This window comes from Myotis nattereri, assembly GCF_964212035.1.
Source record: "Myotis nattereri genome assembly, chromosome: 7".
Taxonomy (NCBI): domain Eukaryota; kingdom Metazoa; phylum Chordata; class Mammalia; order Chiroptera; family Vespertilionidae; genus Myotis; species Myotis nattereri.
The window spans coordinates 30717594-30740229 of record NC_138082.1 but is presented as its reverse complement, the minus strand read 5'-3'; the positions used below and the strand labels follow the sequence as shown (position 1 = coordinate 30740229).

The 22636-nt window shown below is 56.1% G+C and overlaps 1 protein-coding gene across 1 annotated transcript; it reads right to left on the bottom strand.

Annotated features, from left to right (window-relative positions):
• Window positions 1–8260: 8260 nt before the first annotated feature.
• On the bottom strand, window positions 8261–21626 carry ITM2C (integral membrane protein 2C). The gene is made up of 6 exons (XM_081096400.1): window positions 21201–21626; window positions 13772–13912; window positions 11366–11554; window positions 10445–10555; window positions 9848–9998; window positions 8261–9427 (listed from the first exon to the last, which is right to left on the bottom strand). The coding sequence occupies exons 1-6, from the start codon at window positions 21324–21326 to the stop codon at window positions 9336–9338; spliced, it is 810 nt and encodes a 269-aa protein (XP_080952526.1). The 5' UTR covers window positions 21327–21626; the 3' UTR covers window positions 8261–9335.
• Between the last annotated feature and the right edge of the window lie 1010 nt (window positions 21627–22636).

Genomic DNA, 22636 nt, shown 5'->3' with positions numbered 1-22636 from the left:
GTAATTCAAAGACAGGATCTAGAGAGCAAAGGGGACCCCCTTTTAGAAATACCTCCGTGCATCTGAAACTGCAACAAACAGCCTACAAGGGTGAGGTGCAGATCATCTCACCTGGAAGCAGCAAATGGAGCAGGATGGGTGGGGGTGGGGGGTGGGGGTGGGGCTGGCACAAGGCAAATGAGAAATGCCTTGGCAGAGTCAGTGTCCTGCTCATCTCTGTTCCCATTCCCTGGGCAGGGCCCAGCCCATAGGAGGGCTCATAACCATTTGTTGAATAAATGACTGACATCACCTCCTCACTCACTTCCTTTTTGGTTCCATCTCAGTCGACAGCTGGGATGAGCCAAGTGATGTGCAAAGGAACTTCTTTTAACAGCTTGGAAAACTGTGACGACACCCCTCTGTGCAGAGACTGGAGTGGAGGAGGTGGTGGGGTTTCCTCCTGGTCTCCCCAGGACACAAGGTGTGGAGTGCTTTCACCTGCTTGCCCTGAGGAGGGCAGGCCATGGGGCTGCCCAACAAAACTGGTGGAAGACAGTTCTTCTGAGCCAGGGCATCTACATCTCTGGGCTAGGGGCCACCTGAGTGGGGCCGCTGAAGCCCGGGGGCTTGGTGCATGTCACCGAAATACTGTTCTTTTCACCCGGTGTTTGTCCCAGTTCTGGCAAATGCGAGTTTTATTACCAGCAACAACAACAGCACAAAGACAGGATTGGATTAGATCCAGCTGGAAAGCCTCCTGTCTTGGAGGCAACAATCTCTTCTCAGCATAGCCTGGCCCAGGGGCCTTGGTGACAGGGGTCTCCTGGGTAACGGTGGCCCAGAATGGGAACTGGGGCCTGCTGGGGGGCTCTGCAGCCAGCTGGGCAGGCTGTGTGGGCAGCTCTGCTGTGAGGGGTGCCCCCAGGGGAGAACCGACCTGGGTGGGCGCTGGGGCCCCATCTGCATTGGTGGGCTGGGAGGTGGGTGCACCTGGGGTGGTCAGGGGCTAGGATGTCTCACTCCTGAAACAGGCTGCATCCAGCTCCCCCTCCCCCTCAAAATAAACACCCTTATTGCAAAGCCCACAGTTGCCACAGGCCAGGCCTGGCCCCCATTCCCCATGAACTGGGCATTTCTGTATATTAGAGAATCAAGTTTTGAAATGAAAGAAAAGGACTTTTGCTCCCTAGACTGGTTTAGAGCTGCCCCATTCCCCAAATTACATGGTGCTCCATCGGATTGCTGCCGACTGCATTGGACCACCTGAATGCAGGTCCTGGCAGAATGGGTGGGGGGAGGGGTGGTCTCTTCTTCAGAGCCTGAACTCACCACTTCTTTCTCTTCTCCCATGTCCCCTTCCCCCTACACGGCTAATAGTTTTACAACAATAACTCTCTCCCAGGCAATGGGACCCAGTGGGGAGGGGTGAGCCATGCAGGCTTTGTTCCACAGGATGGGGCTGTGCTCCAACACTGTAGCCTGAACACCGCTGCGCTGGAGACCCTCCCTGCATTTGCTACATGTCCAGGAGGAGGTGAGGTCTCTGGGAGGGCAGCAGAGGTAGACAGCGAGGCCACAGGGGGAGACGGTGTCAGAGGCAGACGCTGAGCGGACCAACGGTGGGAAAAATCTTCCACCTGTGTCTGGACCGTGTGTGTCCTAAGAATTGCTTAACACTGATACTGAATTCTTTAGAGTTGTGGGCTGTATTTATACATTCTCCCTGTTGTAAGCTCAACTGAGAGCTTAGTTAATCCCATCTCAACCAAGTGAGATAGATATCCAGTTTATATCCAGTTTACAGAAGGGGAAACTGAGGCTTGGGGAGATTAAATCACTTGCTCAAATTCACTGGCATAGCTTGTATCGAATATTCGGCCTCAAACGATTTTGCCCCTCCCTGTACACATGTCACGTCTCCCCTCAAGAGGTGGCACTTATGTTCCTCCTCTTGAATCTGGGTTGGCTCAGAACTGCTTTGACCAATAGAATGGAGAGGAAATGATGTTCTGGGGCCTCCAAGCCTGGGCATTAAGAAAGCTTGGCCATTCAGACTTCCTCTCGTTTGGAACCCAGCCTCCATGATGTGGGGAAGCCCAAGAAGTCAAGAGGAGAGGCAACACATACCACTAAGCCCAGCCCAAACTGTAAAATCTTGAGCAGATACATGCAATTTTAAGCCACAGGTTTGGCAGGGTTTATTATGAGGCAATAGATCAGCCAAACTCACAGCCAGAATCCCCTCTCTTCCCACTGTCCCCCAGGGCTGACAGCTACCACTGACTGGTAGGGTGGAATCTGAAGTTCTGACCCTTCTCCCTGAGATGTGGCTGGGCAAACTCCCTCTCATGTCCAAGGTGCAGATTGGGTGCTCCAGTTCCCAGGAGCCCTGAGCATCAGAACTTTTCTCCTCATGCAACTCCCTGAGCTCCCAGCCTGGCCTGGGAAGGCACACAGCTGGCTCAGGGTCAGGCCCAACTGCCTGGTATTGCTGGTGGGGAGCCTGAGGCCTAAGCAATACGTAGACCTCATGAGGTTTTTCTGACCCATCCTTCTCTCCACAGCTCCCGCCAAGTGTAGATAAAGATCCCACCTGCTGGGAGGGTTAGAGGTCAGAGGTGAGATAAGGTCAAAATGGGTGGGTCTGGGTCCCCCTGACCCCAACCCCCCCAATCACCTGAAATTAATTCCAAGAAGGAAACCTGTTAACACCCCTCAGGGATATGAGAAAAAACAGGAATGTGCTCACTTGTCGGACATTCCAAAATAGAGGACTTGCCAAGGAGTGACTCCAAACCAATCCCGCCACTCTTGCCCACCCCCACTCCATGCTCGCTGACGGCACAGAACGTTTCTGAGAATAACCTGTGTCCCACTCGCCACGCCACTGCCTTTGGCCTAGTGAGAGGGGCTTCCATGAGACTGTGCAGAGCTTGATATGGGTCCCCTGCTGTTGGAAGGGTCCCCTGAGGACCTGGTGTGTGACAAGCTCCTGAAGGCGCTCACGGTCAGCGCTGTGGCTGGGGCTGCCTGCTTGGAGCACAGAGCAAGGAGAGGTGCCCTGCGGTTACACGTGGGAATGTCTCAGAAGCACTTAGACCAGCCCAAGAAGACTGGAGCCAGCAGAGGGCTCACCTGTGTTGAGGTGCAGTGAGCGGAGAGGATGGGGGGAATCAAACACTCCCAATGAGCACCTACCCCAGGGAGGAGAAGGGTGCCAGATACCACAGTCACCCCGTCTGCCCCTCCTTGTTCTGCACCGGTTCCCACCCAATGGTGCTGGGGTAGCCTGAGGGTGGGGTGGGTGGGTGGAGCATGCCTGGAGAAGGGTCATGGAGGTAAAGCTGACCACGCTCTCCTTTGCTAGCCACAGGTTTCCTGTGTGGGCCCGTCTCAGAGGGTTGGGGGGAGCAGCTTCAGCTTCCAATGAACTTTGGAGTCTCAACTATTTTCATAACTAGACATTTTAATTCTTGAAATTGGACTTTTGTGCCTAAAAGTGACTCCAGGAATTTTTATGATCTTGGATGGACCCCCCCAAAAAAACCCCAAGAAATCTACCTTAGATTTCATTTAAGGCTGGGTGAGAACCAACCCCACTGAACAGGGTTTGAAAAGGAAGTGGGAAGAAAGGATTAAGTTGTTTTCTGATCACAAGGTACTCGAGCTTGCTAAAATGGTGACTCAAGTAACAGGAAGCATTCTGGCTAACCTAGGAGGAAAGGCGTTACTGACAGGGCACTGGGGAGCTCAGAGCACCACTGCTGGGCTGGAGAAATAGTGTCAGCAATTGGGGGCCAACAAGGGGGACCAATGATTCAATGAATGCTATGGAACCACAGGAAAGGTACCCCCACCTGCTTCTGCCCACAGGATGCTGGGTGGCTTGGTCTTCACAGCCCCCATTCCGTGTATTCATAGATATTTTAGGAGGCAGCCACTATCCCCCGTCAAAGCCCCACTGTAGGGAAGACCCCAAATACAGGGCCCTGGGGCAGGAGGCAGAAATGAACACCTACTAAAAGGGTGAACCATTAATTGATTGAGCTTAAAACTATAGTTTAGCCCTGAATGACCAAGATGACATTTTCTGTCACCAGACTAAATGGGGATTTGAAAAATAGGTTTTTATACAACATAGATTATTATAGAAAAAAAATAAGAGTTTTTGCATGCCTGAGTTTATGGTTATGAAATTCATACCTACCCTAGAGATAATATGAGACATAAACAAAAGAAATCAATGAAAGCCCCTGGCAAATGCTTGAAAAGAGTGGGTCCCCATCAGTATATGTTGGACAAGGATGCTGGTCTAGGTTATCCTCCCTTCCTCCCTCCTACCCGCCATTAGCGCACTGCTACCCATCACCCTTCTCAGTCCTTGGTTCAGTGGGGCTGGACCCGACATGTTACTTCCAGTGAGAAGGCGCTTTGTCTCACAGGTGGGAGGCTGGCACCACGGCCTTTGTCTGCTCTCACGTCTCTTGCTCTGTGCTCTGGCAGTTGAGCATGTGCTACACACAACAGGGCCAAGGAGATGCCAGCAGTGTCAGGGCGTCACTGGTCTTGGGAAAGTACCACACATCCCTGGTACCCACAGCTCTGGACTCCAAACCTCCCTTCCAGACCCCAAGCCACACTCAGGGGACTCTACCTCTGTCCGCTGGCCCATGGAGGGCATACTGCTCTTTCCTGCTGCATCTCCCACCCCTGCCACTCCTCACTAGCCTTCGAAGCTCAGGTGATCCCAGGAAGCCTGCCCTGGCCACCGTCCAGTGTCCCCCCACCTCTGGGCCCCATGCCATCAGGCCACATGCAAACCAAAGCTGGAAAAGACCTTCAGAACGACTTGGCCTCAGCTCTCCATTTTACAGAGGGGGCTGGAGCCCAGACCCAGCGTTAGTCCACCACCGCTACACAGCACACCGGTGGTCAGTGGCAGAGTCCAGGTCCCCGGACCTCCAGACTCGGGCCCTCCTCCCTCTGGGGACACTGAATACATTGCTTCCCCATAAGCGCACCTCCTGTGGGAATGGTGGCTCTTCCTCCTTCTCCAGCAGCAGCTGGTGGTTCCGAGAGCCCACCTGGGTGAGCAGGGGCCATTCCACCATTCCCTCCCTAAGCATTTATTGAAGCTCTAAGGTCCCTGATAAGTAAGATTTCAACACCCGTGGGTGGCAACTCCTTCAGGCAGAGAGTTGAGAACGGTTTCCATGGAGACTGCCCAGGCTCCAGTTTCCATAGCAACATCCACAGGCGGTTACAGAACCTCCTATTTATGTCAACTTAACATTTGCAACTGCTCTATTTTTTCAGGCCAAACATGGGCCTAATATAGGACTTCCTGTCTAGGATCAGTGACAGACCACAAGGGCCAGGGGAACTGGGTGACACTGTGCCATTAGCTGACAGTGAGGACATTTCCTCAGCCAGCAGGCCTCCTCCATCCTGGCTGCAGGGGACACATATACACTATACATGGAGACACACATGCTTAAACTCTTCTTCACAGGAGAGATAGAGGCCTCCAGATCCCTGCCCTCCAGAGATGACTGTTACATGGTTTGGAGTATCCTTCCAGAAGCAGTACATGCACATCCATAGAGCTATCTTTCAGAAAATTCACAAATGGGATATATATTTTATTCTTGCTCTGCCAACTACTTTACCTTAATTAGATATGTTTCTTTAATTGAAGGTAGAGAGAGAGAGAGGGAGAGGGAGAAACATTGATGTGAGAAACATCGATTGGTTGCCTCCCTTATGCATCCGGACTGGGGATCGAACCCAAAACCTGGGTATGTGCCCTGCCCAGGAATTGAACCGGTGACCTTTCGGTGCATGGGACAATCCTCAACCAACTGAGCCACACTGGCCTGGCCTTACCCTAATTATAGATCTTGGAGAACTTTGCACATCAGCACAAATTAGAGCTACTTCAGTCTTTGTAATGGCAACAAATATGCACTTTAAAAATAAGTCCCCAGTTGAGGGAGTTTTGTTTTTAGTTTCTTGCTATTACAACAATAAATATCCTTGTACCCACCTATATTTCTGTAAACTTGTTTGAGTATATCCATAGGATAAATTCCTAGCAGTGAAATTGCTGGGTCAAACCCACTGCATTTTAAAATTTGATTGTTGTCACCAGTTTACTGCCATTGGTACAAGAGGGCTTGTCCATACTTGAGAAGACTGGCTGTTATTGAACTTGCACCAAACCAAACCACAAAACCAGTCTCTCCAACTTATTCTAATGACACAAAGGCTGAAAAGGAGAGTGTGAGAAAGGGAAATTACAGGCCAACCTCACGAATAAACATGCATCCGAAACTGCTAAAGAAAACATCAGCAAACAGAACCCAATAGTACAGAAACAAGAGAACACATCAAGAGTTATTAATGTTGTTCCCACATTAACAAGTTAAAGGGGGAAAACATGTGATCATATCAACAAAGAAAACATTTGATAAAAGAATTAAACAACTATCTTTGATTAAAAGTGAAAACTCGAAATAGGACACAACTGCTTTAACCTTAAAAAGAGTATTTCCCCCCAATATCTAAAGCTATACTCCAGGTGAGTTCTCTTTAAAATCAAGAGTAAGATTTGTGGCTATCCCCATGGTACCAGAGGGCCTAGTCAGTGAGATAGGTTAAGAAATAAAAGTTTTAGTTATTTAAATTAAATGAAATATATTGTGCTTCACAACTTACACACTAGTGGTTTACATATAGCATTGTCTAAATGCTTTGCTACATAAAATAAATGAACCATCCCTGCAAAAACCTTTCTCTTTTGTTTGTATTTTCTACGTAACAGTAATGAAACACCTTTTCTTTTTTTTTTTTTGTTTAATATATTTTATTGATTTTTTACAGAGAGGAAGGGAGAGAGATAGAGAGTCAGAAACATCGATGAGAGAGAAACATCGACCAGCCGCCTCCTGCACATCCCCCACTGGGGATGTGCCTGCAACCCAGGTACATGCCCTTGACCGGAATCGAACCTGGGACCTTTCAGTCCGCAGGCCGAGGCTCTATCCACTGAGCCAAACCGGTTTCGGCATGAAACACCTTTTCATGTTTAGCTATGATCCATTTGTATTTCTCTGTGAACTGCCTGTTTATATTCTTTGCCTTTTTATGTACTGAGTTGTTCCATTTTTCATGATTTTAAGAACTTGGCATATTAGGGAAAATAGCCCTTTTTATTTCCTGTTTCAACATCTCCCCCAGTTTGCAGCTTATCAACCTTTTGCCTTGGTGTTTTGCTGTATGTAAGTTCTAATTCTTCATAGTCCAAGTTGTTGATAGATGTCCCACTTAGAAAGGTCTTTCCTCCTCCCAGATTATCTTTTAAATCATTTCAAATACTTTCAAGGCTTCATTTCATACTCAAAACCTTTGCTCCATCTAGAATTTTATTGCAAGGAAGTAGGATCCCAGTTAGTTTTTGTCAAAACAGGTAGCCAGTTGTTCCACTAAAAAGAATTCACGTCCCCGCTAAATTTTCTTGAACGTTAAGTCAACTTCTAGGCCTTCACCACATCTATTCCCTTTGCTACAGCGAACTCTTTAATTGTAGAAGTTTATAATGCTTAATATCTAGAGGCTATTCTCCATGCATACTTCCCTAAAGAACTGAAAGTCAAGTTAAAAAAAGTTGGCATTTTAATTGATTGTATTTAGATTGATGTCTTCGCAAGATTTAGAACAAGGTGTGTCTGTACTAGCCTGAGCCTTTTATGCCCCTTGCAGGATTACTGAGCCTGTGACTGGGACCTACGGTGAAGGCTTCTATCCTCATCCCACCTCTGGGCTCATTCGGTCAAGGTTCTGGGCAGCTCTCCCTCTTCCTTCTCTGCAGAATGTGGACCTGACTCATGCCAAACTCAGCTCAGCCCCACCAACGTGGTTACTTAATGCCAGAAATCGTGGAGAACACGTCAGCGTCCTTGTGCTTAAGGACGAGCAATGATGATGTCATCTTCCAGGGTGGTTGAGAGGCACTTAGAAGCAGCATAACCTTGGCAGGTTGCACAAGTCCTCAGAGCCCCTCCTCCTCCCTCACCTGTAAAACTGAGTCTACCTGGCTTATGAGGGGACATCTACGGTGCTCGGCTGGACCAGGGAACAGGCCCACCTCTGCAGGGGTCAGACCCAAAGCCTGCTGGCTGCCCCTGCTACTGCCCGCCCCCCACGTCCCCTGTCACTCTGCCCCCAGGCTGTAGCACTCCTGCCCCGCCCACCCCCACCTGCCACTTTCAAGTCAAAGTCAGAAGTCAAAGATTTTTATTGTTCTACAGACACTTCTGAAAAGAAATCTAAGTGAGAAAATATACAAAGCGTTTAAGAGTTTCATCTCCAGGGAGCACCCAAGCCTGACTGGAGGCGTGGAAGCCTCCTCTTCAAGGCTCAGGGCTCAGAGGGGTTAGCATAAGGAATGATCAGCAAAACATGCAACAGTGAGGAGGAAAAGGAAAAATGGTGCATTCCCCCAAAGCAGAGGGGGACGGATTTCAGAACAAAGAGGAGGCAGGGTGTGCAGGTACCAGGTGGCTCTCCCTCCCCTCCACATGATCTACAACAGCTCTAAGCTTGGAGGAAGCCAGGAGCCCCCACCCACTTGGCGCGTCAGGGCTGCGCTCAGCCCCACAGCGACGGGGAGAAGCGACCCTCCTCTGCCCTGTTCCAGTGTGGCTCTGGCTGTGGGACCCTACCCTGCTCCTGGGGGGCCAGCGCTGGGGGCCCTGGCTCCTCCCTCTTTGGTTCCACTCAGAGAACAATTGTGCTTGACAAACTCAGTCCCACCCCCAGGTTCCAGGCTCCCTCTGGTGGGCTGAAGGCACTGACAACCACCTTCCCTTGTGCTCTGGTGGGTCCCTCCCTGGCACAGTCCCCCATCCTCAGCCCAGTCCCGGGAGCTGGGACACAGGAGGAAGTGTGCCATCCAAGAAAAAAGCCTTCAGGACTTTCCAACTGTGCAGACATTTTTGAACCCCACTCCACACCCCTCCCCACACCCTATCCCCTAGCCCAGGACCCCCACGTGCCCAGCCCTCCATCCAGTCCTCCCCAGAGGACCCCACTTTAAGATGGTGGTCACAGACACCATCTCAGGGCGCCCTGTCTGTCCCCCAGGCCGGGGACGGCAGCGGAGGTGGGGGCCTTGAGAGGTCACGGCTCTGGGACAGGGAGGCGGGCAGGGTTTGATGGGAACGGGGAGGCACGTCACATCTATGGAATGGCGCCCAAAGTACAAGCTAAGAGAGGGGAAGAAGGAAGGCCAGAGAGTGGCAGGAAGAGAAAAGAGGAGAGGCAGGGGTGGGGCCGGGAGGGCGGGGAGGCCTTCACACCACCCCGCAGATGAGCGTCTCCACCACGAAGGTGTTCTCGAAGTGGCGGATGGCGTTGCAGTTCTTGGCCCCGCGCTTGTTGATTCCTGCAGGGAGCAGAGAAATCCCAGTGAGGACGTGCCCTGGCCCAGAACTGGCCGGGCTAGAAAGCCACCAGCCTCAGAGCCTGAGAGGACCAGGGGTGGGGGGCGGGGGAGAAGGCCCAGGAAACCAAACCCAGGTTCACACCGAGGCGGTGCAGTGAAATGCTGAGCGCTCAGGAGCTGCTGTTAACTAACTTCTCGGAGCCTCAGTTTCCTCACCTTTCAAAGGGGCAGCAATAATGATGACGATGATGGTAACTTATACTCTTTAGGGACATAAAGACTGTAAAATGCATGGTGTGTAGTACGTGCTCGATTAACATTTATTGCCGCTGCTATCTGAGCTGTCTGACCATTGGTCTCCAGCTCTGGGGCCAGCACGCCGGGGACGGTCCTGGTCTGGAGCCCAGGGCAGCCACTCACGTCTCCGAGTTGCCCGGCGCCGCAGCCGGTAGGTGTCCTTGCCGTTGCACAGGTGGTAGATGAAGGAGCCCAGGGTCTCCTTGTCGTTGACGTGCTCGGTGACCACCATCTCCTCCTGGATGATGTACGTCTGTGGCAGGTAGGTGCCTCTCTGCAAGGGGAGTGGCCACAGCTCTGGTCAGTACACAGGGCCCCCTCCTGTGGTCTCCACTAGCTCACTGCCCACTCCCCTTGTCGCCACCCTTCTGCTCACTCGAGCTGTGTCACCCAACATTGAAACGCACACATGCCCCCTCCCTCATTCAGAGGCGCCACAGCTCGACCTTCTAATGCCCCAGGCGCTTCTGCTGTGCTAAGTACTGCCGCCTACGCTGCCCTGAATTCTGCGTGTGTGGGAGTCTGGCCTCCCTCCCAAAGGGCAGGGCCTCCGCATCTCCCTGCACTGTGACTGGGGCATGGACTGGGGCATGGACTGGGGTGTGCAGTGAGGTATATAGTGGGGTATGGACGGGGGCATGGAGTGAGGACATGGAACTGCCCTTGCCCCAGGCCTGGCTCCACGGGGAGGGACAAGATACGGCCAAAACCACCGCTCACCTTCACGTTCATGAGGAGCTCCCAGAAGTTGCGAGGGGGCAGCACAATGGTGGTGTTGAGCTCGATGACATAGCACTTGTCCAGGGAGATGTCATGGTAGGCGGTCAGACCCTGGGGAGAAGGAGGGGTCATGTCAGTCCCTGCAGGTGAGGGCCTGGCCCATGGGGGGAGGGGGCTGGGAGAGGCTTCTGGCTAGCAAAGGCAGAAACCCCACCCCCCACAGTGGGGATACACCCCTTTTTTCTGCTCCTCTCCCAGCCTGTGTTTCATTTACTAGATGAAAGACACCAAGTGTTAAATGCCTGTGTCACAGGGCTCTTCTCATGGGGTGACAGAGCTGAGGTCTGGGGAATACAGTGATGTTCCGATTGCATGTCATCAAAGCTGGGAGGCCCACCTCTGGGGACCCTCAGGGAGAAACCCCCGATCCCAGGCCCTCCTTGTGCTGCACCTCGATCAGCGTGGGCACAGGAATATGCGATAAAAAGGGACATCCTGACCCACGAAGCCAGCGCCTGCAGCTGCCAGGTGGCGGGGGGAGAATCCGTGGCTGGTTCATTCAGGGATAACTACGTTACCCATGCAGGGAGGGCCGAAGTAGATTCAGTTGTTCGTATGAAAATAATACAATCACTAAATAATAATACAAAAACTTTGTGTTTTGTATGTGCACAACTATAAACTTACTTCAGCACCTGGTATCATAAAAGCAATGTCTTTAAAACCTCAACAAAGCTAAGCCGGAGTCATGCCCTACACACAGCTGATATTACTCTGTCTATAATCAAAGCATGTCCAAGGGCCGTCAGCATTCTCTTTTCACACCTGTGCTTCCTCATGACTCTTGGTGGAAGGGGGCTGTGGCCCCTGGGTGCCCCTCTTCCCGCCCTGGCCCCAGCCCCAGCCCCTGGCCGGCCTCACCCGCTGGAAGTCGTGGATGATGTCTGCAGGGTCGCCGCCACCAAACTGGGGCACCGGCACGTTGATACGCTCGTAGTTATCTTCGAGGTAAATCTTCACGTCCTCCTCCAGCTCCATCCGCGTGCGGGCCTGGGAGGACAGGGAGTCCTCGTAGAAGACGCCGCAGTGGAAGAAGTTGTCTCGGGCCAGCTGAGCAAGGTGGGGAGAGACAGACTGGTCACGCCGTGCCCTGGGTCCGGCCACTGCCACCTGCCCACCCACTTCACTCTCTTAAGGCCTGAGGACACAGGAAGGGTGGGACTGTGAGACCCATTTCACAGATGGAGAAACTGAGAAACGTGGGGAGTCAGGGAGGGTGAGCTGGGCCAACCATTTCCTGGGTGGATGACCTCTCTGGGCCTCAGTTTCCCCATCTGTAAAATGAGGTGCTCCCTCAGCTTCTTCTGGCTTCAGGTCCATGAGTCTGTGCTTGGGAAATGGGGTGGACCAGCACGGGAAGGACCCAGAGGGACAGACACCTGAGAAAGAGCCTGGGGTGAGCAGGAGGGTCCTCAGGGGCAAACAAGGAGCTTGAGCTGAACAAGCTGGGCTCTGGGGGCATGCGGCGCCCTACACCGCCACCAGAGGGCATCCACCCATCTTTCCTGCCCCCCTGCTGTGGGGCCCTGAAGACCTGGGGGCAAAGTGTGTGTGTGGGGGGGGGGGCGGGGGGGGCGGGGCGGGGAAGAGCTGAGAGGCAGCCCTTGTGATTCCAGTTCCATGTCCAACCTCACAACAGCCCCCACCTTCCCTGGGCCCCATGAGAAACCTTGACAAACGCTGTTTTCCCTGAGTGGCCGGCCTCGTCACTCCATCATAAGAGAAGGGAGCCAGGCCAGTGTGGCTCAGTGATTGAGCTCGGCCTATCAACCAGGAGGTCACGGTTTGATTCCCAGTTAGGGCACATGCCCGGGTTGTGGGCTTGTTCCCCAGTGTGGGAAGTGCAGGAGGCAACCGATCAATGATTCTCACTCATCACTGATCTCTCTCCCTCTCCGTTCTCTCTGAAATCAATAAAAATGTATTTTAAAAAATTAAGGGAAGGGAGGCATTATGACATGACTGAGGCCAGGGGTAATTCTCCAGGGCCTCCTCCATTGGTGCCGGGACAGCTGGCCTGAACTGGGCAGGACTTTCCTCCAGTCTCCGGGGTGAGTCGGCACGCCCGAGTCCCAGGGTCCCAGGGCACAGACCAGAGGCTACTCTGAGGTGCCCCAGTCCCTGGGAATCGTGGTGGGTGAGGAACCCTGGAGTGTGAGTGGGGCTGGGAACAGAGGGGCCCAGAAGCCAGAGTGGGTGGGGGGCTGTGGCCACAGCAGGAAAAGGTCCCAGGGTCCGCACAGGAAAGCAAAAACCAGGGAAAGGTAGGAAGCAGGCCTTGCGGGGAGGGGAGGGAGGACAAAAGGGGAAGTCAGCGGGTTCCAAGGGGAAAGTCCCAGGGAACAGAAACTCTTCAGCGATTTCCCTTGTGGGAAAACTGGGTGAGGACCACGGTAAAGGCCAATGCTTAAGGGTGGGAGAGGTCACTGGGGTCATAAACGGCTGGCAATTTGCTGCCTTTTCATCCCTCTGAGGTTCCTCATTTGTTGTACTTAAGGTTCTTCTTTTGAGCTACCTTTACCTTAACTACTTCTCAGAGTTCGGGGCACTGCCTCCCTCCCCAGGGCTGCGCTGATCACAAGGTCACTGTGACCACAAACAGTTCTCCTGACCTTGCTGAAGCCCAGACTGGCTGCAGGAGCAGATCGCGGGGATGGGCCAGCTGGGGGCATGGTGTGTGTGTGTCTATAAACCCACCCTCCACCTTTCTCGTTTCATAACCTGCGTCCAAACACCAAATGGGAGGGAATTCCTTAAAGCGTGACCCGTGGGCACAGGGTTTGAGGGATCAGAGTTCTGATTTGTGCTCGGTCTGAGTTTCTGGTGACAACGGCCCAAGGTGACTCTGTGGGAAGGGGCCTCAGGCCACACGGGCCCAGGTTCTAATCCCGGCTTCCCCACTGCTGACTGTACCCCTGGGAGAGTTTCCTGTTGACCGCAGGTGTGTCTGATGAAACGGTAAGGACCCTCGTCCAGGGTCTGTGGGCCTTAGAGGATGGGCCCCAGTCCTGCCTCCTGGACCAGAGCGAGGCTCCCCAGGGAGGAAGATGGGGCAGGTCTTCTGGGCTAGCCTGGGCACTCCTGCCATCTTGGGGGGCATGCCCAGGACTTCCTGCTCCCCCTCTTCACAAACCCCAAGCACCTGGCTCTCAGTTGCTCACGCTGCCCTCTCCTGCTAGCTCCCACATCCGCTGCAAACTCCCACACTTCCCTCTCTGAATGCTCCCCTTTCTCTGAGAGCCTGCTCCCCCTCCCACCCAGCCTCACCTGAGCGAGAAAGAAGTATCTGTAGATGTAGACGGAGGCGAACACGAGGCCCATGAGCAGCACCACCATGCCCATCGACAGGTAGCACACGCTGCCCACGGAGCCCCCCTTCTTGTGGCGGTGGTAGGGGGGCCGCTCCTCCTGCAGACAGCAGTGCAGGGTCAGTTAGGTGGGGGTCCTGAACCCTGGAACCCTCCCACCCCTTTTCTGAAGTGAGTCCTCACCCTGCTGGCCTGAGGGGAGCCTTGGGGTCAGGGGAGAGAAGGACGGGTGGGTGCATGGGAAATTATCTGGAAGAAAAGGAAGCCGCGGGCTCTCCCAGCCCCTCCTGTCATGTACACAGGGACTGGGACCCCCCACGAGGCCCAAAATGACGCACTGAGGCTCAGCAGGCGCATCTGGAAGTCCCCTGCCGAGTCCCCTTCGTGGGACCAGCTGTGACCACAGGGTATTCTTTCAAACACAGAAGGGGAAGCACAGACATGGCCTTCGTCACTGGGCCAGGCCTCGTCACCTGTGGGAATCGGGGTGCTCTGGGCAGTGGGGAGCCAGGGAGGCTTTTGAGGTGGGGAGTGACAAGATGCACCTGAAGGCTGGAGTCCACAGGGTGGACTGGAATGGGGGCAGTGGGAGGGGGGCCGCGGCAGGGAGCAGTCACTGACTGATGGGGACAGGGGCTCCAGGAGGCCCACAGCGTCGGGTCGGTCTCCATCTGGCCGGGCAGCACTGGGCCTGTGATCTACGCTGAGTAGAGCTCAGTCTTCCAGGCGGTGATGGCCTCACACAGGCCCGGCTGGCAGTGCCAGGCAGGCTGTCAGGAGGTTTTCCAGAAGCCAGGATGCTTCTGCCAGGAGGGAAACGTGGTTGTGGCAGCAGTGGCAGCAGCAGCTGCCGCCAGGGAGACCCGGGCAGGAGGCCCCTGGTAAAACCTGCTCTGGGAGCCAGGCTTGGGCTCAGGACAGTAGCTGCAGGGCTGCCAAGCAGCAGCAAGCCAAGCAGGCCCAGCTCCAGGCCATACCTCGTGTGTCTGGGCAGGTGGATGCCGGATGTGTATAATCTCAGTAGCATGCTTCACTTGCAGCACTGGACCCGTGCGACCTTGCTCACCCTCTTTACGCCTGTCCCCCCTGACCCAGGCGCTCCTGCACCCTGTGAGCTGCTGTCAAGGTGCCAGTCTTGTCTCCGCCTCCAGTGCCCACCATCCAAACCCTCCTCCGTGGTGTCCAGATACAGCCGGGTGAGCTTAGAGGCCAGTGCAAAGACTCCCACCCCACCCCCACCCCAAGGAGCTGGGGCAGTGTGGGGGGAGGGGAGGGGCTCCAGCTCAGAGCCCAGCTCCTCACTGGGCCTCTGCCACTAACTGCCTGCTTAGCTCTCTTTGTGCCATGTTTCCTTTCTCCCTTCATGGGGGGGGGGGGGGGTGGCAGGAGGGTGGGGACACAGTTCAGGTCCACGTTACCCAGGACAGGCCCATATCTCTCAGCACCGGAGGTCCAGTCTGGTAGAGATGGGGCTCATAGCCAGCTGTGCCCCTCAAGTCCTCTCCCCTGTGGCCCCTGGTTTAGCACTCGTCGGGGGGTGTGGCCCGGGCCTCGGGGAGCAGAGAACAGTCCCATCAGAGGGGCTGTTGCTTGGGGAGGGCCTCTCTGGGCACATCCCTCACCAGGCCAGCAGCCCCAGCCTCAGCCGCCATGGGGTGAGACACAGAATGGAGGTGCCCCTGCCCACCCTGCTGAAAGCAATGGCTTTGACTTTCCAATGGGCTCCCAGGAGCAGCACTGGACAGGGCGACCCAAGAGCCAGGCTCTGCCAGCGTCACAGAGGAACAGCCACCCGGGATCCACCCGTCCTGTGCGCGGTCCTCAGGAACGTCGCTGACTCGGAAGGCAGGCCGCCGACCCTGCCAGCTGTGCCTCCTGCCCCTGGGGACCCACATCTGTATTCGGTGGGACCGGGCGCTGAGGACCCCACAGGGGCTGGGATCCAGCATGCCCACGGCAGTGCCCCTCCCGCGCAGGTTCCCGTGAAAGGTGAACAGTCCGCCACCTCCCCACAGGGCTTTGTCCTGAGGGGGGTTTGTCGGGAGTAAAGGAGACAAAGACCTGAAGCCCTTGGTACAGGATAAAGATCTTTATCAACCCAGCTTCCCTGGTGAGGGCCAGCACTGGGACAGCTGTTGAGGCTGCAAGGGGTCAGGCTTATGCTCCTTCTTCAAGAAAACCAGAGAAGCAAGCTCGTGAGAGCTGCTGGAAACAACAACAAAAACACAGCAGAACAGTCAATGGGCTGCAAGCCAGAGCCCCAGGGCCTGCTCCAGGGGAAGTGCCTGGTCAAGGTGAGGCCACCAGGTTAGAGCCGCCTTTCGGGCTCCTGCAGGGTCAGGTGTTTCTAGGGGGCGGGCGAGGCAGCTGGAGAGGGCGGTGGGGAGAGAGGTCAGAGAGGACAGAGAGGGAGGAGGTGGGGCTTACGTGAGGGGCGGCTAATGTGGCTGAGGACACAGCCTCCAGCCAGGACACCTGACACGGCCTTGTGTCCTCACATCTCTGTGGGGGTCACTGTGAAGGCTGGGGATCCCCCACCTTTCCTAGACGTGCAGTGGACAAATGGCTCCTTCTCCTGCCTCTACTGACACCCACTGAGTGCATACCGGGGGGCTCACCCCCTACTCCCCTCCCCACCCTCCAGCCTTGGGGGCCAAACCCCAGAGGCATCAGGGCCGAGCAGTGTCTGGAAGAAAAAGCAGGACCGGAGGCTGTCACGAGGCAGATGGGAAACCACGGATGTCCCTGCTTCCAGACAAAAGGGCCCTACCCAGGGGGGAGGCCCCTGAATCCTGCTCCCACGCTGCCATCGCTCCCCTGGCCCCACACGACACCGGCAAGACCAAGGCTCGAATTCCAAAGCCCTGGCATATTCGCAGGCCCCGCGCACTGGGCACTGGCAGGTAGACAGAGGTCTCTGGGGTGTGCAGTCAGCTGGGGGCCTCGCCTCTGGGGATCCCTGGCTGCCCAGCTCACTCAGAGAGATGGCCAGCTTCATCTGCCATGCTAGAGACCCAGGAAAAAGCAGCCCTCACATGAAGCAGTTACTGCATCCAGGCATTTGGGAGCTTCCCTTTAGAAAGTAGAAAATACTGCATACTGTTTCCATAGCAACTGGGCTTTCTGAGCAAAGTGCCTGGCTGTGTACTCTTGTGAGGCACGTGAGCCAGACCTGTGGGGACCCAAGAGGGGCCTGAGCCTCTCTCTGCCTGCTTCACTCAGCCCCACAATGGTGCTCATTAAGTGACTTGGCAAAGGCAAGGCCAAAACAGTCAGGGGGAACCCAGCCAACTGGAGCATTAACTCCGCAGACCCCCGGGCTCACGGAGAGAGCGCCCCAGCTACCTTCCCCTGGTGGCAATGCCCAAAATAACTGCAAGCGGATTAAGCTACAGTTGCAGGCTGGAGGAGGAGGCTACCAGGGAACCAGAAGGTGCTCCCCCAAGGCCAGGAGAGCCGGCTGGTGCGAGGGGTCCCCCTCCCCTCCCCAGCATCTTTCTTTCCCAGGCTGCAGCTCACAGAGACAAGGGCACCAGTGTCTGTGTGTGTGTGTGTCTGTGTGTGTGTGTGTGTGTGTGAGAGAGAGAGAGAGAGAGAGAGAGAGAGAGCGCACTGGCAGGGTGCGGTGAGAATGGGCAAATGCCCTGTCCACTGGAGCATGCAGAGCTGTGCTCAGATGCCGACAAGGGTCATGACTTTGCCATCCCTGGAACCCCATTCCTATCGTGGGACCCAGCAGCACCCAGGTGCGGTGGGTGAGGAGAAGAGTGAGACCCCTGAGGACACTCCTGCACAGTCCTCCACTCTGCTTGGCGCTCGGGTGGATTCTGCTCCTTCCTCACGGTCAAGACGAGATCCAGAGAAAAGATTTGGGGGGACGAGAAGGCCGGCTGCTAGAGCTCTCCTGGGGGAGCGAGCTCAGAGAGGCGGCGCTTCTGTGATTTCATCACAACATTTTTTTTTTTCTGTCACTAAGAGAAACCCATCCTCCCTGACACTCTGCTGACAGACAGCCTTGGAACATGCAAAGGCAGGCCGAGGGAAACACAACAGAGAGAGTAGAAAGGTCTGGTGCTCTGGGAAGGCCCAGGGCAGGCCCCAGATAGGACAGCCCATGTCCCCACACTGCCATGGGGCAGGACCCAGAGCTGGCCTGTGTTTTCACGAAGTTCCTTTCAACCCAGCCCTTGGGGCCTGTGGGACAGGAGGACTCCAAGCCTGGCCAGGTCCACCCTCTGGGCTGGCAGGCACCTTCCCCCAACCACTCCGGGAGACTCAGCTCCCCCTGCCAAGGGCCTGAGGCCAGGGCACAGAAGGTGAAACCTGATTCTCAGGTATGCAGGCTGGGAGGGAGGACACAGGGGCCATGAATCAAAGGCAAAAGCCAGAGAAAATTGCAGCACTGAGAAGACTGTATTGAACTTGTTTCTTTCTTCTCACAGCCCCCAAGTTGGTCGAGTGGGGACATGCCCACATTTCCTGGCTGTGTGTGTGTGTGTGTGTGTGTGTGTGTGTGTGTGTGAGAGAGAGAGAGAGAGAGAGAGAGAGAGGGAGAGAGAGAGAGAATACGGGCGCTGAGAGGTGTAGAGCTGGCCACTTCACTAATAGGCACATCTGCCCTAAAGGTGCAAGTAACCCCTTAGGACAGATTGTAATCCTCCTCTTGGGCCCCTATTGCTCCCTCTCGCCCATTAAGAATGATATGGCCAGAAGGTGCTAAGAGGGGGTGCTTCCCCACTAGCTGCCCATCAGTGCAGGCTTCTCATTGTCTCAGGGACAAACACCACGTGGGGAGAGGGGGCAGCTGGAGGCCCAGCTGGGCCCCCTCCCCATCCCTCCCAGCCCACTGAGGCTCTGCCATCCAGCAGCAGGTCTGGGGACAAAATCCTCCTTGTGTTTCAGGTTTTGCTCAGAAGCAGGGGGAGCCTGCTCTGAGGGTGGCGCTGCCGCACCCTGGCCCCTAGGCCTGCACACAGGTGACATTTTATCACAGCGCCAGGGGGTGAGCGACATTTTATCACTGCGCCAGCCAGCGGGTGGCTCGCCTGCGGCAAGGCATTTGCAGCTCATCTGTGCGTCCCGTGGTCCTGCTTTGAGTCTTATTGTTGAGTCCAGTTCAGTAACCAAGAAGGGTCCAGAGTCAGCCCCAGCCAGAAGACACCTTCTATCTAATAGGCTTTCCTCTGCATCCCCACAGAGTGGCACAAGACTCAAACGACCTGTTTTGATGAAGCAGCTCCCGGGGCTCCCCAAGAGCCCGCCTGTCCCACTCACCTCTCCTTCAGCGCCCTAATAAATGGCTGATACTCTGTCCTGGGCGACACCTGTGAATGCTGGCGCCTGCTGTACTCACCGCCCGGGCACTGGATGTGGGAAATGTGCCCACTGGCCAGGAGACGCCGCAAGAGGCTGGCAGAAGTGAACTCTTCTCCCAAGGCCCCAATTCCAGTAGAGCAAGCCCTCTGGGCATCACCTCAGGGCCTAGAGCAGCTATAAAATTTCACTAATAGGCACACCTGTCCTAAAGGTGTCGGATTTTAATTCTCCTCCCCCATTGCCCCCTCTCCATGATTAAGAGTGAGGGGACCCTGCCCAACAAGGTTGGGGGGGGGGCGGGGAGAAGGAGGCTTGCTCAGCAGGCTCAAGGCCAGTACCAACAGCACCAGGAAAACGTGGATATTTCCATTTCACGCTGGGTGAGGGGGAAGAGCAGAGGCTAGATGTCGGTTACTGCCAAGGTGATGCTAGCTGGCATCTGCCACCCAGCCTGCACTACCAGCAAGGTGCTCCGAGGACGTGCCACTCCTGCAAATCTGTGGACCTTCGGATGGAGTTTGAATTACATCCCCCCCTTAGTCTGGCTGGTCCCCCTCCTGCCCAAAGCCTATAGCTCTTAGAGGCAGGGTCTTGTTTCCCAGACCTCAGCTGGGCGCCAGGCAGCTGGGAGAAGGGGCAAGAACGCTGCTTTGGGCCCGTCATCCCTGCTCCCTCCAGGGCAGAGAGGAAGGGAGGAAAGAGGCTCAAAAAGTGCTCATTGGAAACTTTTAAAGCGGCAGATCAGGCTTCAAATAGGGAGTGCCCCTCCCCATCCAGGCGTCCAATTAAGATGGAGCTGGTGCGGTGGGGGCACAGCAACTCCCCACCCCAGCCCAGGCGGTCATCATGCGGCGGGCTCCCAGCATCCCCACCCAGGTGCCTGCTCAGGCCGCGACACCCACGGCTGGGGCCCCTCTCTCCGAGGCACAGGTATTCCCTGCGGCCCCGCCAGAGCCGGACAGACCCAGGGCGAGGTGTGTCTCCGCCATAAACTTGGGGAGGGCCATGGCGCTGAGGCGAGTCTCCGAACCCAGCCTCCATCAGAGGGAGGGGGTGGACGAAGACTTCTCAGTCCAGTCTCCATAGGGGCTGGGGCCCCAGATGCTGCCCGAGATCGTCGTGGGCGACGCTGCGTAGACACCTCTGCCCGGCGGGCAGCTCTCCCTCCCTTCGCCTCCGGCCCGGGCCACGCGTCCTGTCCCCTCCGGGCCCTCCCCCGCCAGACTTCACGCCGCCCGGTTTTCCACCGCGGAAATGCCTTCTCTGCCCAGCCCGAGGCCGGGGGAGGCCGGGGAGGACGCGCCGGGGGCGGGGTGCGCCGGGGCCGCCCCCACGAAGCGCAGCCGGGATGCGGGAGGACGCCCGGGCGGCGGGGGCGCCTCCCCGCGGGGAGGGGGCAGCCCGGGGGAGGGCCGGGCGCGGAAGGAAGAGGGGGCGGGGGGATCAGGATCAGCCTCGGAACCCCGAACTCTGAACCCAGGACGTGCAGCTGGCGGGTTCTGGTTTATTTCCATTTCATCTCGCACTACTATCTCCACCAATTCAGGTGCAGAGTAGCAGCACGTACACCCCCCCCCCCCCCCCGCGTTTTGGGATGAAATCAATGGCCCCTCTTCCCCTCTCCCTTCGACGGCACCAGAACCCTCCCCCGCCTCAGTTCCCACCAATCAGGACCCACCGCCCCACTCCGGAGAAATACGGTTCAACCTTCCTCCCATCCCCCACCTGGGGACGCGACTCCCGGCCCCTCCCCCTTGATTGGAACCAGACGCACACGCCGGTCCCTGGAACTTCTCCGGCCCAGCCCCCCCCCCCCCCCCGCTCCCCCCCCCCCCCCCGCCTCTATTCTGGGGCTCGGCTCCCAGGGCCCCTATGCTTTTGGAAGAGCCTTAAGCGCTTCCCCACCTGGGGACTAGCGACCCGGACCCCCTCCCAAACTTCGGACTTAGACGTTCGCTGCCCCCTTAGGACAGGACCCAAGCCCCTCCCCACGTTAGGATGGATGCCCTCTGGCATCCCCGCGGCGGCCAGGCGCGCCCGGCTCCCTCCCCTGAGCCCCCGGCCCCTCTCACCCGAGCCGGCGTCAGCAGGATCTCAGCGGCCGGAGCGGAGGCCGAGGCCGAGGCCGAGGCCGAAGCCTTGTCGGCCTTGTCGCCTTTGATGCCGGCCACGGCGGGCTGGAAGCTGATCTTCACCATGGCTGCGCCGGCCGCGGTGCGCCCTGCAGCCTCTGACGGTGCAGCCTCTTTCGGTGCAGCCGCTGCCCGCACTCCGCAGGCACCGGAAGTTTGGATCTGCTCGCGTGCCTTTCTCTAACCCCACCTCCAGTCCGCCCCCAACAGGGGGGGCTTTGGCGCCCGCTGCGCCTGCGCCCCCTTCCTGCCCCCTTGGTGCGCAGTGACCCCTGCCGGGCGTGCCGCTCCGACTTGGGGAGGACTGAGGTTCACTCCATCCATCCATCCATCCATCCATCCATCCATCCATCCATCCATCCATCCATCCAATCAGGCATGGAGTCAGCCCTCTTCAAAGCCTTATCCCTTCGGGCCCCCTTTCCAAGACCAGCCTCCCCAAACACACAATCTGTTAAAACAGTGTTTGCTAGATAAATGCAGTTTCCAGACAAGTTCCCAGGCTCACCACTCCCCCCGCTCCACCCCCCGCAAGGTGTGTTTTTTATTGATATTTAGAGAGAGAAAGAGAGAGGCATCAATGTGAAAAAAACATCCATCCATTGCCTTCTGCGTGTGCCCTGACTGGGGATCAAACCTGCAACCTGGGTATGTGCCCTGACCAGGAATCCAACCAGAAACCGTTTAGTGTAGGGTGGATGCTCCAACCAACTGAGCCACTCAGCCAGGGCCCATCGTGCCCTTTGGAACCACCGTGCCACCTCCTCTTCTGGGACCTCAGTGCTGCCAGGCAGCCCATGCAAATGGTTCCCCTGGGTGTGACTTTGTTCTCAAAGTCATTTTCAAAGCGAGGACCTTGACCAGCAGCCCCAGCAGCCCCAGGGAACTTGTTAGAAAGGCAAACAACCTCATTCACCCTCTCACTGCCTCTTCCTGTCCTGTCCTCTGCAGACCGCCCTCTCCTCTCTCAGCAGCTGAGCTCACCTCTCCACCGAGAATCCGAGAATCCGAAGCCATCCTGTGAGAACACCCTCGTGCCGCTGGCCAGGCCCCCCACCAGCAGCTGCCCCTGTGGTTACTGTGGTCCCTTTTGGCCCTTCAGGTTGGAGGAGGTGTCTGTCTTTGCTCTTCTCTTAGATTCATTCCACCTTCTTGGTGAGGATTTCAAACCTCCCGTCATCTCAGATATCTTAAGGCCTCAGTCATGCCCCATCCCCAACCCATCAGGGATGGCCCTCTCCTCCAGCCTCAGCTCTCCCCTCTGTCCTATCAGTTCTGAAACATGCTTGCATTAACCTTGGAAGAAAACAGAACAAAACAACTCCTTTGACCCCTTGTCCCCTCCCCTTGCTACTCTATTTCTCTCATTTTCTCCT